This window comes from Drosophila yakuba, chromosome 3L (genome assembly GCF_016746365.2).
Source record: "Drosophila yakuba strain Tai18E2 chromosome 3L, Prin_Dyak_Tai18E2_2.1, whole genome shotgun sequence".
Taxonomy (NCBI): domain Eukaryota; kingdom Metazoa; phylum Arthropoda; class Insecta; order Diptera; family Drosophilidae; genus Drosophila; species Drosophila yakuba.
In genome coordinates this window covers 16,561,621-16,576,768 of record NC_052529.2, presented here as the reverse complement: position 1 = coordinate 16,576,768, position 15,148 = coordinate 16,561,621, and the positions used below count along the sequence as shown (strand labels likewise).

General features: G+C 40.0%; 1 protein-coding gene across 1 annotated transcript in view; it reads right to left on the bottom strand.

Moving 5' to 3' along the window:
• The window catches only part of LOC6534308 (ecdysone-induced protein 74EF), a 62,893-nt gene that overhangs the window by 38,699 nt on the left and 9,046 nt on the right, over positions 1–15,148 (bottom strand). The window contains exons 2-5 of the mRNA XM_002094953.4: positions 6,944–7,641; positions 2,403–3,026; positions 1,423–1,707; positions 722–1,214 (exon numbers count right to left, since the gene is read on the bottom strand). Coding sequence (XP_002094989.1) covers positions 722–1,214; positions 1,423–1,707; positions 2,403–2,489 — 865 coding nt within the window. The 5' untranslated portion in view covers positions 2,490–3,026; positions 6,944–7,641. The remainder of the gene's footprint in view (positions 1–721; positions 1,215–1,422; positions 1,708–2,402; positions 3,027–6,943; positions 7,642–15,148) is intronic.

Genomic DNA, 15,148 nt, shown 5'->3' with positions numbered 1-15,148 from the left:
AATCATTGAGTTCGTTGCAATATGTTTATAAGTATGCTTCCTATCCTTCACAATTTTTCTTTTATCTCATGTAAAAACTCGTCCATTGTTTTTGTTATAAATATTAAATCCAGAAATTTTCTTTCCTTTTTAATTCAAAACAGTCGAATTTTTTTAAAAACTGATTTTGAAAAACTTACAGACAAGAGCTTTTAAAGCTTTTTAGCGAGCACGCAATCAGCTGGAGCTTTAAAACTGTTAGCAAGTATTCAATGCCCCAAAAACTGTTGTGCTAACGCATAGCTTCGCTATGTAGATTCTTGTAAAATTCATGTAAGTTACATGTAGAAATACACAATTAATAAGTATCTACACAGTACTAACTGTAGATGGCGCCACCAGTTTCAGTTAGAGTGTAAGTTACTCATGTAAAAATAACGTAGATTTACGTAGTGGCTTCACTACAAAAGTTCAAAAAGAGTGGCAGCTCCATTGCAATAGCGCCAAATTTGAATGATGGATCTGGCTTATATTTTATCCAAGTAATCTAAGTATCTGAGGCAATTACAATATTAAATGAACTATTTGAATTACAAAAGAGCCCTCTTGGAACAGTTTGAATATTATATTCAAATATATAATATTAATATTTATCCCATAACTTTCCGAAAATACTCTTTCAATGAGCTCCTTAAGTTTCAGTTTTTCAGAGTGCAAAATAGTAATAAAGTTCTCGACTTACCGCTGAGTTTGTCCATGCGCTTCTCGATGTTCAGGCACTTGGACATGAGCTTCTCGACGAGCAGCGGATTGGCGGCGGCGCTGGTCACGAAGCGCGGCTCCTCCGCCAGCGGCTGTCCGCCCATGAGGGCGTACTCCAGCTTGGTGGCACAGTCGCCGGCTACTCCGCCGCCGGAACCAGCTCCTCCTCCGCCGCCGCCGCCGCCATGGTTGCCACTGCTGCTGCTGCTGTTGTTGTTGTTGATCAAATCGCCACAGAGAGCAGCGGCTGCGGCTGCAATGGCCGAGGCCGCCGAGCTGGAGGAGCCGAAGGTCAGGAGCGCCTGCTGAGCAGCGGCATCGCCGGAATCGGCCAGACTGGCGGCCACCGAATCGACCAGGCCCTGGGCACTCAGCTGGGCGTTCTCTTTGGCTAGCAGATCATCGTTGGCCACCACGGCGGCGGCGACGCTGGCGAAGTCATCGTCGGTGATGACATTGTTGTTGTTCTCCTCCTGGGAAGCAGTTGATTGCAGCGGGAGGAGCGGACGCGGGGGGAGAGATGAGCGGAGAACGGGGAGGAAAAACAAAACAATGATGAAAAATCCATATGGAAAATGTAGATCTAAATATGCAGCAATATGGATATGTATATATGGTATATATGTATATATGGCATTATGACTTAATAGGCGTAAACTTCTCTGTTCTTGGCGGATGTACATTTTCGACTTTCACCTCGACGGTGGCCAAATCGGACAGCAGGCTCTCGATCTCGAAGTTGCTCTCGGAGAAGCTGCGGAAGAGCTCGTCGGAGGAGTCGCCGCCGCAGAGCGGTTCCACCACCACGTTCACGTTGCGGGCCGCCGCTCCATTCAGTTCGCTTCCGACGGACTCCACGGATCCCAGCACCTCGCCGACTCCGACGCTCTGCTGCGGGTTGCTTGGGTTGCCAGCCGATTGGATCGAGGGGTTCAGGTTCTCCGTTCCGTTCGCCGTAGAATCGTCCTGGGAAATAATGATTTATAAATTACTTATAGTGTAAAAGAGAAGCTTAACTAAATGTCAAATTTTAAACTTAGATTTGTTCTAATGGCCCCAAGTAAAAAAATGTAAGTTCTTAAAATAGTTAGATATAGATGGTATAATTGTGATATTGGGGAAATTACCACAAAGCTTTTTTTAACAGGAATACCCTAATTGCATTTAAACAAAATCAATCCTAGAAGCGAAAGTAAAGACTAAAATTGTCTACTCCAAAAGTATGCAACAACGCTTTCAAAAAACCACCATCATTCACAGGATTTGATACCCTTTTTGTAATTAATCCTTATGTTGTATTTAAAGCTAAGCATTTGTCAAGTTTATTTGGTACTCTACTTGAAGATCTTTAGGAGTATTTGAATTTTAAAGGTGTTGAAATATCTCCAACTAAGTGCATAAGAAATTTATCTAACTTCTCTATCTAACTTGTTTAAATATCTCCTATGAAAGTTATGTGAAATCTTTCAAACTCTATCGTCTATCTCTGTCATAAAATCTTGATTTAATTCAAAAGAAATCTCTCTCTCTATGCTCTATCTTTGTTAAAATATCCCCAATGAAATACATAGGCAATCTTTCTATCTATGAAGTTACGAGTCACCCTATAAAGTTTGCAAGGACTCTGCAGGCAGCAGATGTCCTGCGGCAGGTGTACTTACGGCTATGCATGTGCCCAAGTCTAGACCTCCAACAAGACGACCATCGTTATCTGGACACCAGAGCAGTGCATCGTCGATAAAGGGCATCGCTGATAGGGCAAAGCCTGCACTGCAAATACTGTTAACTGCCAGCGTGTAGCCGTTTCCTGAGTACCCCTGCCAGTCGCGAAAGTTCTGCTCAATCTTGATGCCACCCAGGTCCAGGGTACTCCTCGCTTCTCAAACCAGGAAAAGGTATCTAGTGTCCACTAGTCGTGGCTCTTACTGCTCTCCTTGAACACTGTCTGTCTGTCTCGAACTTTCAATCGATCTGTATACCTATCACACTTGGTATCAAATTTGGATGTCCGTTCGCTGTACAATTTCCTCACAAGATTTGTGTGAAAATGTTGATTTAGGCACTTTATTTCAGACGGTTTTGGTTTGGTTCTTTCAGATTTTCGCTTTAGTCTTCTTGCTTCTGGTTATTGGATCGCTCGAAAGGTGAAGACAAAAGGTTCCATGTGGATGTGTAAATTTGTTAGTTCTTCGACGCACTTAACAAAGTGTAAAGATTTCAAAATCCTCTTGTATATATATAGATATATTTGTAGTTTTAATTTTATTTTGGCTTGGTTTTGGAGTCTGAAATGGAAGAAGAAAGTTCAATGAGTAAATACATAATTGACATAATTTTATTTCATTTAAAGCAATTATGTTTACCATTTCAGAGTATTACTATTAATACTTCCATTAACCAATATGCTAAGTTTTAAGGCTGAGCTTATAAATTGTAAGTAACAACATAATATAAAGAGCTGAAATCTAAGAGCCTTTCTTTCTCATTTCCCCTTTCTTTTATGAATTTATTAATATGTATATTATGTAGATATATTATGAGCTCAGTAAATGGCTTCTAACATAGCATCTAACACATTTTCCAAGTGCACAACACCCTTTCTTTCAGTTTCGCAGCAGCTTATCTGAAATCAAGGCGCCTTAATTGCACTGGCAACGTGCTTTCCTCGGGAAATTCCGGCCCATCTGAATTTGCATCTGCATTGCAACAATGCCGCATCATTGGGCATCCATTAAAATATTTACATTTATGTATACATAGCCAATCCGATCGGCAGACGAGAAGAGGATGAAAATATAGAAAGTAGTCTCGTTGCATTGTTTCAATTTTTGCCTTGTGGCTTCCGGTTATAACTAATTTTCCTCTGAATCAAAGTTTTTCGCCGCGCGCCTCAAGTTTTTTTTTCGGTTTCGGTTTTGGCTTTGCGATTGTGTGTTGTCTTTAAAGTTCAATAACATTAGAAATTGCGAATTACAACATAAAAGCAAGAGCGGAAAGAAAACTCGGCGATCGGGGCAAGTTGCATTTGCCGCGGGGGGGAAGAGACGTGCAGCAGCACAAATTTTGTGGCAAGCTAAAACTGAAAACTGCATACAAATAAAAGTGCATACAAATAATCGCACAGCAAAAAAGTGTGGAAATAAGCGAGAAAATAAGGAGAAAAACGAAAATAGAAGCAGAGCTGGAAAAACGCTTTTTACATAACATGTTACTGAACTGCAACGCCAACAACAACATCATGGAGCGGCAACAACAAGTTTTGCACTCGCCAAATTCATTACAAGTGAAAGTCCAAAAACAACAGCAACACCAATAGCAACAGCAATAGCAACAACAACAACAACAACAGCCACTGCAACTGCAACTGCAACAACAATCTGCATTCACGGCGCAAAAAGTTCGTTAACATTGAACTACGAAGCAAACGAGGCGGAATACGAAGAGAAAAATGCGCATAGGAAAAACAAAACTGCAGCAAACTTGAAAGCACTCGCCAGCAACAACAACAACAACTGAAACTAAAACAACAACAACATAGGCAGCTTTAGGTGCCAGCGTTAGCTGAAAAAAAAAATAATATTATAAAATAGGAGACTGGAGAAAAACAACATCTGCTAGATATTTAAAAGTAACAATCGACTTTCAGCCCTTTTTTAATAACTTCAAACAAGCATTAGTTTTTAACTTTAAAGCCGTTTCGTAAAGCCACTTTAGATAAATAAATATAATTAAACTTGTTTAGAAAACTGAAATCGAAATTTAAGGCTACAACAGATATCAGTATAAAGTATATTAACATAACAGTTTATAACAACAAAAAGAATCATTATTTGATTTTTAATTGATCATTCAAAATTACATTCAAAATATATAAATACATGATATAACTTAAAAGTGTTTATTACACACATTTCATGGAAATTACAACTTAAATGACGGCTGGATAAAACTTAAAAAATGGGAACAGATAAGGTATCCACTATTATTAATAACAAAAACAGATCTTTGGTGTTATCTCAGCTGTTCAGTAAATATCAATATGTAAGTGAGCAAAAGAAGAATAATATTATTATTTATTTAAACTTAAATAAAGAAATCTTTACCCTAACCAAAACTTTATTAATTTTTAGGCTTTAAGCTAGGGATAGAAATTTCTAAATATTTAGAGCAGCAAAAAGCCAACAGAAATAAAAACGAGGATGTTAGAAAAAATCTAATTAATTCGGCTACATGACATTATATAAGTTATAAAAGCAAGAAAAACAAGCAATAGATAATGGTCGGAACAGAAACATCTTTGAAGAATCAACACATCATGTAGATATTAGCATTAGAAGTCGAAAGAACAACAACAATAGCAACCTTGTGTGGGGCACACTCGCAGCACACACATGCAACATGCAACATGCAGCTGCAGCAGTAAAAGCAATAGAAAGCAATAGAAACGGCTGCAACATCAATTGCCGCAGTGCAACACAAGCAACTTGCGGCACAGACATTACAACATTGCGCCGCCTGGCACCCGCGTCATCATCATTTCTCTCTTTCTCTCTTTTGCTCCTTCTCTCTTTTCCTCGGCCTATCGCCGCTTTTCTTTCGCCCTCTTCGGGTTTTCCACAACTAAGCTGTTGTTGTTGTTGTTGTTGGCTGTTGCCATTATGATGCGCATGCGCGGCGGAAAACTCGTTTTTCATTATTCAATACGAGCGACTCGCAGGCGGCAGCAACTGCAAGTATTTCACTTTCCAGCCAAACTGCAAGTTCGGGCGCAAAGAAAAAGCGAAAGAAAACTCGAAAGAGCTGGGCGAGAAGCGCGAAAGGAAAAGCCAATGGAAAACCTCCATCCTCTCAGCCTCCGTTTCAGCTGCAACTGCAACTTCAGCTGGCGCCAAGTTTACCATTTACCATTTTACCATTTTTTCATTGGCCGTTTACTGTTCGCCGTTCGCCGCGGGCTCCAATCATAATTAGACATTTGGTCCGAGCTGCTCAACATTTATGCAAAATATCGGTTGGGCTGCCCCACCCCCTGCTTCTCCCCATGCCACTGTGCCTCCTTGCCCCTTTGCCTCCTTGCCTCCTTGCCTCTTTAGCCTGGCGAGTAATCACAGTGCCACAGTGCGTATACGCAATCTCTGATTAGCGCGGCAATCGGCAGCTCAGATTGCATAGAAAAGTGGCTGGCATGTGTACTTAGCCGAGAATCTACACTGTGCAGCCCGCATTCACTTCCTGGTCTCTGGTCTCTGTTCTCTGGTCTCCCCGGTCTCCACCAGCTGGCAATGAGAATTCCCCATTTGGGTGCGCCGATCGCCGACTGATCAGCGCCTAGTAAGCTGTGAGCTGTGAGCAGTAAGCTCCCCAGTAATCCACAGTGCTCCCCTTTGCTCCCCATTCCCATTCCCTGTCGCCGGCTGATCGAGTGCTCTCCACAACGGGGTTCTTTCGCGAAAGTTGAAAGCTTTCCAGTTTTCCCTGCGAGTGGTGACCTTAAGGCGGCCGCAAAGACAATGCATCGACAATCCATACTGCAATTTGGGTTTCGAAGCTTATAGTTTATACTACAAATACCTTCTAGTAATTAATATCTAAATATCCTAGTGTGTTGCCCGATTAAAAATTGAATTAGAAAGTAATTAATACTATATATATTTTCAGATCTTTAAATATGTGTAAATATGTTTGCTTTTAGATGTAACGCTTTTTGCAGGAATAATTTGGGACTCATGCTGAAATCCAAAGTGCCAGGAAAAGGAATTTTCCCCTATTTTACAAGGCGCTCAGTTTGGATTTTGGGTAATTGATAAATTATATGGTAGCTCGCCGCCGCGTATATTAATTTCTAATTCAATTAGGCTTGATGCTTTATAAATAATACCTTATCAACAGTAGTCACTATAACTACTTTAGTAATGGCTCCGATTTGGAATAGGCAAGATCATCACCCGCTATTGTCGACGAGCAAAGCCGGTCAATAGATTATAAATAAATTCTATATTAAAATCATAAATTTAAAAATTATAAATTATAAAATATAAATTAAGTTAACACCGTTAAAGTAAGGATATTATGAAAACACAAAATTCGTTACTTTTATCAAAATAAATTCAAACCCCCTTCGCTGAATGTGATTTTCCAGACATGTTGTGGCATGCAACCCTTTAGAAATATAAGTATAGTATTTAGAGCTTTTCATTCTCACCTTTCGCTTTTCCTTGTCGCTGCTCGCTGAGGATCCTCGACTTTGCTGAATGCGGTTTGCTTTTCACTTTGTAAAGGTTTGTTGTAAAAGGTTTCGTTGTTGTAAATATATAAATTTTGATTGTTTTTGCTTTCTCGTATAGTTTGTATATTGAACTACGCGTAATTTGTAAACTAGTATTATAATTGATTAATGTTAACCGTAAGGCAGTGTAAAGTTATCAAAAAGTGTTACTCTGCAGTTCTGCGCTGCTTCACTTGTTGCACGTTGACCGACGTGCCACTCGATGTTCTTGTTGTTGTATTTTGTTGGCCGCGCACTCGGGCGCATTTTATATTCAGTTTAAACAATTATTAATTGGCCGCCGCACTTGTCACAGGTAAATGGAGGAGTTCGGGGAAGCAGTCTCTCAGTTGGCCGACTTTATCTGGGCGATTTTGATTTTATCTTACAGCGAATGCGATAGATGTATAGAGTTTTATTGCCATTAGCATCGATATCGATGGCATTGACCAAATTTGCATTAGTTCCCAGTTTGCTGCTTTTGGCACGCATTTATGGTGTTTGAAGGTGCGCTGGGGCATTTGGGGGCGGTCGCGGGGGCGTCGGTGGGCGTTGGTGGGCGGTGCCCCGAAGACAAGTGGATCCCAATTTCCCAATTTCCCGATGTCGCCCTATGTCGGCTTGCTGTGCGGCCTCTGCAAGTAGAATCGAAGAAGAAACCACACGGTGTGTGGAAGAAGAAGCCAATCAATAAATATGAAATAAACACAAATTCGCTGCATAAGTTTGAATTGTTTAAGAAACGCGCGAGACATTGACAAACCGGTTGACGACTGTCGCGAAGGCAGAGGCCAAGATAATCTGCTGCGGGTGTTCCCAATAACTATTTTTTGCCAGAGATCATAAATTTTACTATTTACAGCTCGCTTTATGTTACTCTATTGTATTTTTTTATAATTTTTAAAACGTAATATAATTTTAGTAGATAGTAATCTTCAAAGTACGCTTTTTGGAACACCCCACTTGCGAACGCCCATTTCTGCATAGAATTCGAATGGCACTTGAAAAAAACATGAAAGCTCTGGGCCTGCAAATTATGGAGGAGCTTTCGCGATATACAGCAGACTACAGCTATAGTAGAGCTATGCAAAATGCGTTAGTTGCAGAGAGTGCGGGACAGAGACAGCTGCGCGGAGTGACAGAGACAGGTGGCATTTCTATTTACTGCGTGAGTATGTGTGTGCTGTGTGCATTGCTATTGCTGTAGTGTGCGTTCAGTTCCTATAGGCAAGTGTGTGTGTGTGACCTTCTCACACTGTCATGGCTACGAATAAAATAATATGAAAACAAAAGCTTCTGGCCGTATAATTTGTATGCAGCTCTCAATGCGTGTCGACTGGCGTGTTTGTGTGTGTGCGTGAAGAACATGAGCGAGTCGTGCTTAAAAAGCCACAACAAAACTATAAGCAACAACATAAGCAACAACAACCACACGGCTTTTCATTGAACAAAATATTATTAACACTCCGCTCAAGATCGCTGTTTTTGCCAGCGCCTTTTATTGTTGTTCTCGCTTGCGGATAGCTGAACAACAAAAAAAAAAAACAGTATCGCAAAACTTAGACACATTTGTCGTATTTCTTTTTGCGTTTTTAAGTTTTTTTCGTTTTTGCCAACTAGCTGGAGACACTTCCGATTTGGCAGAAAAAAAAAGCTAACGTTTTTCTATGCTTTGGCGACGAGCTGGAAATTGTAAAAACATTAACTTCGTTAGCTTCGTGCTTAATTAGTTTATTTAGTAACAGTCTCAAGGTCGCATTATACGAGTACAGCTTGTAGTTACATTTGCAAAGCCATAACTTTTTAGGACCTGTACATAATTTTACATACAATTTTCCACAATTGCTAGATAAATATGTTTTATTATTCCCTTCAGTTTCAGCTAAAGCTATTTTATTAATTTAATATTTATTTATTTATTTTTTGTGATTTTTTCTACTCTTTCCCTGATCAATGGACTAATTTAAGTAATTACATTAGTCATAGCTTCAGAAACAATTTAGCAAGTGGGCAAATTTTAACCTTAGTTTTGTGCTTTTCTGTTGTTTTCTGTTGTAACCACAAAAAGCTATTGTTTTTTTGTAGTTTTCTGGTGACCTTCTTGCTGCTGCTTCTTCACTTGCTGCTGCTTCTGCTGTTTTTGTTGCTATTCCGATTCAAGTTTAAGGTCGTCGCTTTGGGGGTCTAGACTGTAGACTGTAGACTGTAGACGGTAGACTAAAGACGGTAGACTTGAGTCTGTAGACAGTCGCTAATGCCGCACGAATGGCCGACTGGCTGTTGGGTGTAGGGTGCTGGTTGTTGTTGCGTTTACTGGTAGCACCCCCTTTGCCCAAGGGCGTAACGAATGTTGTAGTAATCGAGTCGCCTTCCCCCCGCAGCGATGTATCTATGTACGTTTGGGTTTGAATTCGGCATAGACGAACGGTCCACGTAGGTGGAAAGAGGAGAAACTCCATTGGTTAATGCACCTCATTATGTGTGACTAATTGGCATTGGACGAGACACTGCTCCTGCTAAAAGAGGGGAACTAAATCTGCCAAATCGGTCAGGGCAACTTAGAAATAAGACCAACCAAATATGTTTTAGTGACTGATTACTCGGAAAAGCAATTAAACTTGCAGCACGACCTTCGATTCATTTGGTAATTAAGCCAAAGGAAATTTCCACGCAGCAAAGTCACGTGAAAACCCTTAGAATCACACCTTAAAACCACATTACGCATACGCCCTGTTGGCCCACTGAGACAGTTAATTCGTAAAGCTGTGTTAACTGATTGCACATTGGCTCTTGGACCGCATTGCCCTCAAGAGCAATTACCAAATTATTATCATCATTATCGTTACGAACGAAAACTCATTCGCATCTGGCGCACGCTGCGTATACGTTATATTTATATTAACTGCTGCTGCTGATGGCTCCATTGTTACACCAGAACACGAAGCATAAGGCTAACCATGGGAAACTAAAGACCTTGGGTCACTACCATACAAACTATACCCGAATTCTTGACGGCTAGCAAACGAGAAAAGAAGAAACAAAAATTTAACCAGCCAAGAGCCAACAACAGAAAATGAATTCTAATTAAATTAACAAAATAAGCGCATACAGCAGCAGCAGCAGAAAAATGTTAAATGGAAAAATTATTCTGCCACCGCCATAAAAAGTGCGATCAAGAAATAGCAGACACACGAGACACCGCCATTATGCATAATGGATAATGTATAATGGATAATGGGGATGGAGATTGGGATGGAGATGGCGACTACGCCAGCAAAGAAAAGTTGAGTCAGGTCCCCGAGAGCTGTCGTCTAACACATTTGTCCCACTCACTGATCCCATTGTTCTACGCTGGCCTCTACAGAACTCAAGAACTCAAGAACTGCTCAACTACAAGTGCATTGGAAAATGCATCGTTTCGAAAACTATTGCGTTCCTGTGGAACAGGCATAACACTATCAAGACAAAGGAAAAGTGCATTTAATGCAATATATATACACAAATAATATATATTAAATTCAAACATTTTTTATATAAAGAAAATCTCCTTTATTACAAATAATATAAATATAAGAAGTACTAAACAGATAATTCTACTAATAACATTATATTAAAATATTCATTTTTTTCTAGTTAGGTTTTTACATTTTATTTGTATTACCAAAACCAACTAGTACATTAGCCAATTAGGCAATATATTTTATATATTTATATATTTTTTTTAATATTTTTTATATGACGACAAGTGTCCAAATTGCCCGATATTCATGACATATTCCAATGACTTAATTGAAGCAATTAGGCTGTTAATATTAGTCAATAGCTTTCAGTGCCTGTGCCAAATATTATATTTATTCTGCGCCCCAGAAAGTGCATTGAAATAATAAAGTGGAAGAACGGAAAGTCAAGCACTGCAATGCAATGCAACGCAAGAGCCGAAGCCAAAATAAGAAACAAAAGCAAGTGGGGGCATATCTTACTACGAAAATTAATGTGTGTCGTTATGTCTACATATGTGTCTATGTCTATTTCAACGTGCCCCACCGAAGTGCATGTGTGTGTGCGCGCGTGTGTTTGTGAATAAAATACGCAACCTTCAAAAAAATCTAACAAAGCAAACTTGTTCAATAGTCATATGCGTATCAGGAAGTCAACATTTCAAGGATTGACTCATTGAAAAAGTCGAATACGATGGCAACAAAAACAAGTTAGTCGCTGTTGCACGCACACAACTGCAAGCTCAAATACACTCTCTCCCTCTCTCGCTCGCTCTCTCGCACACACACTCGGACATCGACGAGCATTAGGCGAAAAAATAAAGCGCGCCCGGCAAAATGCAATGCAAAAAGCGGCAACAACAACTTATTTACAGTAAAGCACTCACACACACACACACACACGGACACGCTGCAAATCTGTGAGATCAGTTGCAGTTGCATTTTCTCTGCGAGCGAGCTTTCGCTCTTAAGTTTGAACACTCTTTTTCGCGCGGCTCGCTCTTAATTCATTCAAATTGTTTAATGCAAAAGTGCAAATACCGCAAAAGAGTTTGCTTGTTTATGTTATTGCTGCTGCTGCTGTTGTTGTTGTGTTTGTTGTTGTTTTTGCCTCTACTCCAGCCGCAAATTTTACTTTTCATTGTGCGAAATTACTCACAAGAAACATATTGCAATTTGTGAGGTAATTTCTGGCTGCAAAGGGCAGGGAACTGCAAACTGGCGGGCAAACACGAAAATCGAGATACTCATAAAAAGTGAAAATTAACTTCATTTGATTGATAGGGGTTGTATTTTTTTAAAAGGGTTTTTAAGAGTGTTTTTTTCAGACAAATCTTATTTCAGAAATTTCGAGATTTTTGAAAATATGTAATACTGAATATAAGTGTATGATAGTTGTATTTAGAATTGCGAAAATAACTTAAAAAATATTTCTTTATTCTAGGTAAACAATGTGAATTCTACACAGTATGAATATTTTATTTATTTTGATTAATATTAATATGATCGACGTTTGATAAATTTAAACTGATTCCTTAAAAGCCAACGGTTTAAAATAAATAAGAACTTAGAATTTCCCAATAACAAACGTGCTTGGTATTCACAATCGGCTGAAAACATTTGTGAACAACCTAATTTACATGCCCTAAAGACAGAAATTCATATCAGCAAAGCGCGTTCAAAAATCTTCAAAATTCCCCAAAACTCTGCCAGTGGCCACAAATTTTCCAGTGCATTTACACGGCACAGTAAGTCCTTCGGGCTTTAAGCCCATCCCTGACCTCAGTAAAGCGTTCAAAAGCCCCGAAAACGACGAGGAACCTTCACTCTCGGCCGGCAGGTTCATTGCTCAGATTCAAGGCACTAACCTGGCCAAAAGCGCCACTACTACTACACTTCTGTCAATAACAATAAACTCCTTCACGCAAAAGGCAACAAGCTGAAGAAAAGACAAAAATAAAAAGAAATAAACAAGAAATTAAGCGAAAATGTGGAGGAGCAAAACAAAAACCCAAAAAAAGCTTTTCAGGCTTCAGACTTCAATTGAAATTCGCCTCGTTGTCGATTCGATCGCTCTCGCACTGGAAGGTCGTTGCATTAAAGAGTTTAATGACCAAGGAAACTTTTGCCGAAATATGAAACAAAAGCGGGGCCGCAGCAGCAACAACATCAACAACAACAACTAGGCGCTGCTGCGTAAACTGCAGCGGGCAGAGAGCAGCGACGTCGACCGAGGCAGCGGCGGCGGCAGCAGCGCCCACAACTCACTTACACTCCTTTCATGGCAACAACACTTGGGAAAGGTCAACGAACAACATTGCCTCGTCGGTCAAAAGCAGAGTTCACACGACCAGAGCGGGATGGAGCGTGTGTGCGAGCGAGATGGGGCGTGGGAGCGAGCGAGAGGGCGGCAGATGCAGAGAAACAAATTTAAGAAAGTGCCCGTCGTAATCCTAATGTTAAGTGATCGAAGTTTCAAGGTAAACTAAAGATATCTAAGTTGTAAGTTAGTTTTAAAAGTGCTTAAGAATTCGCGTTTACGAACTGCGTTGCTAGTAAATGAAATGATAGAAAACAAAAAGATAGAAATGAAATTTCTTATAAGAAATGATAAAAAACAAAACAAAAGATTTGATTCATTATCTATCTAGATTTGTGTTAGTAATGCTGACAAATTTTCATTAACTTTGTATTTGTATTTGAGATAGTAGATATTTGGGCGATGCTTTCAGCTTTTAATGATTTGTTTTGGAGTTCAATGATTTGGGGGAATGGGTGGGAATGATACCCATCAAAGTTTCCAGTGCATGGGGGGAGTGAGAGGGCAATACGCGAACGCAGGCCGATGAATTTTGTTTTGCTTTTGCTTTCGCGTCGAGTGGAGTGAAATGAGTGAGTGAGAGAGTGAGTGAGTGAAAGAGTGCGAGAGCGAGTGAGATGGCGATCGGGAGTTGCTCCAAAAAGTAAAAAGTATGGCAGGCCCCTACCCCCGCCCCTTTCCCCCACGCTAAAACTCATGATTCAAAGCAATTAATAATTTATTAATTGTTAGTCACATTCGAGCTATTTTCACGCCGCCAAACGTAACCAGGCAGCGACGCCCACGCCAGCAGCGCAGTCGCGTCGCGACGTCACCGTTTGCATTCATTCACTTTTTCAGCCGAGAGATCAACGCACTTTGTGTTGATCCCACGAAACAATTTGCCGTTTAATGCACCCAAAAAACAAAAAAAAAAAACGAAAATATAACGCAAAAATCAAGAGCAGCAGTGAAACTGCCACAAGAAATGCAGCGCATTGCGAATTATTTCGTTTTATTGAGTAACTTTTATGGGGAATTTCACTTTTGATTTAAAAACACCCAGCCAAATTCCACGTTGTAATGGCTTCTGACTCAGCTATTTCCTAATTCAAATCAATTTGCGCTTAATTTGATCTGACAATTTTAAGCACAATTATTTTAAAAGGTGACTGTAGTTATTTATGTTCAAATTAATATAAATAAATAGGAATATTTACTATAACCGAAGCTTCAACACGTTATTATGGAATATTTATTTATAAAAACAAGAAAAAAATGCATAAGCAAAAGAATGATCCATATTTGATTTTGATCGATTCGTTAAGCGAGTGAAATAAAATTAAGAAATGCAGCTCCACTTGCATTTCGCCGCTGCACAAACTGCCGGCGCAAGCAGCGACGCCGACTGCGCTGCGGCAGAGGTGCAGCAAATGCAGTCGAAGCAAGTTTTGTCACTGATAGCGAAAAACGAAATAAATAAAAATAAGATACGCGCACAAAGCCATCGAAAGTTGGCCGCTGAGACATTGAAAATATTTCATCGCCGTTGCCGAAAAAAGACCAAAATACGAAAAACATGAAAAATTATTTTAAGAAAACGGCGAAAAAATGCACAACATGGAAAAATGCATTGCGCTGCCCGCGGAGAAGATAAGCCAAATCGCAGCAACCAAACCGAAAAAGAAGCGAAACCATCAGCGTAAATGTGTCGGTCAAATTCCTTGGCCCGAGCGAGGATGCCCAGCCTGCTGGCCAAGATGCCATGCCTTTGGACCCGGCCAAAAGGCATCGCAGTGGCCATCGCCGTTGCTGGGTGCAAGTACTAAACTCGTTTGAAAGTTGCAACTGCCGATGGGAGGAGGAGGCTGGGATGGATGAGGAGGTGGAGGAGGAGGCTGGGGTGGCCACAGATCGAATGCAGTAATGTCTTTCTTTTGGGAATTATGGATTACCTCGAGAGATGAAGACGGCGAATTTGCTTGCCAATTCGAAATGTCCAAAAAGGTTCGGGCATCGAAGGCCAAAGTTCAATGGAAAGACATATCGAAATTTTTGGGAAGCAGATTTATTTTTAAACGGAGATGAAAGTATGAATTTGAATGGGTTAAACCAGCGATTGAAAGTGGTGAGTAGGTTTAAATGAAGCGGCAAATGACTACATTAAAAAATTTTAATATACTAAACCAAAATGAATGCATTTATCCAAGATTGTTTCTAATGTGCCCTCTCAAGAGACTGCATAACATTGCCTAATCGTCTAAGAATACAATTTAGTAAAACACTTAGATAATTGGAAACGGATTAGATAGATAAGTTTTGTATATATTTATTAACATTTCTATT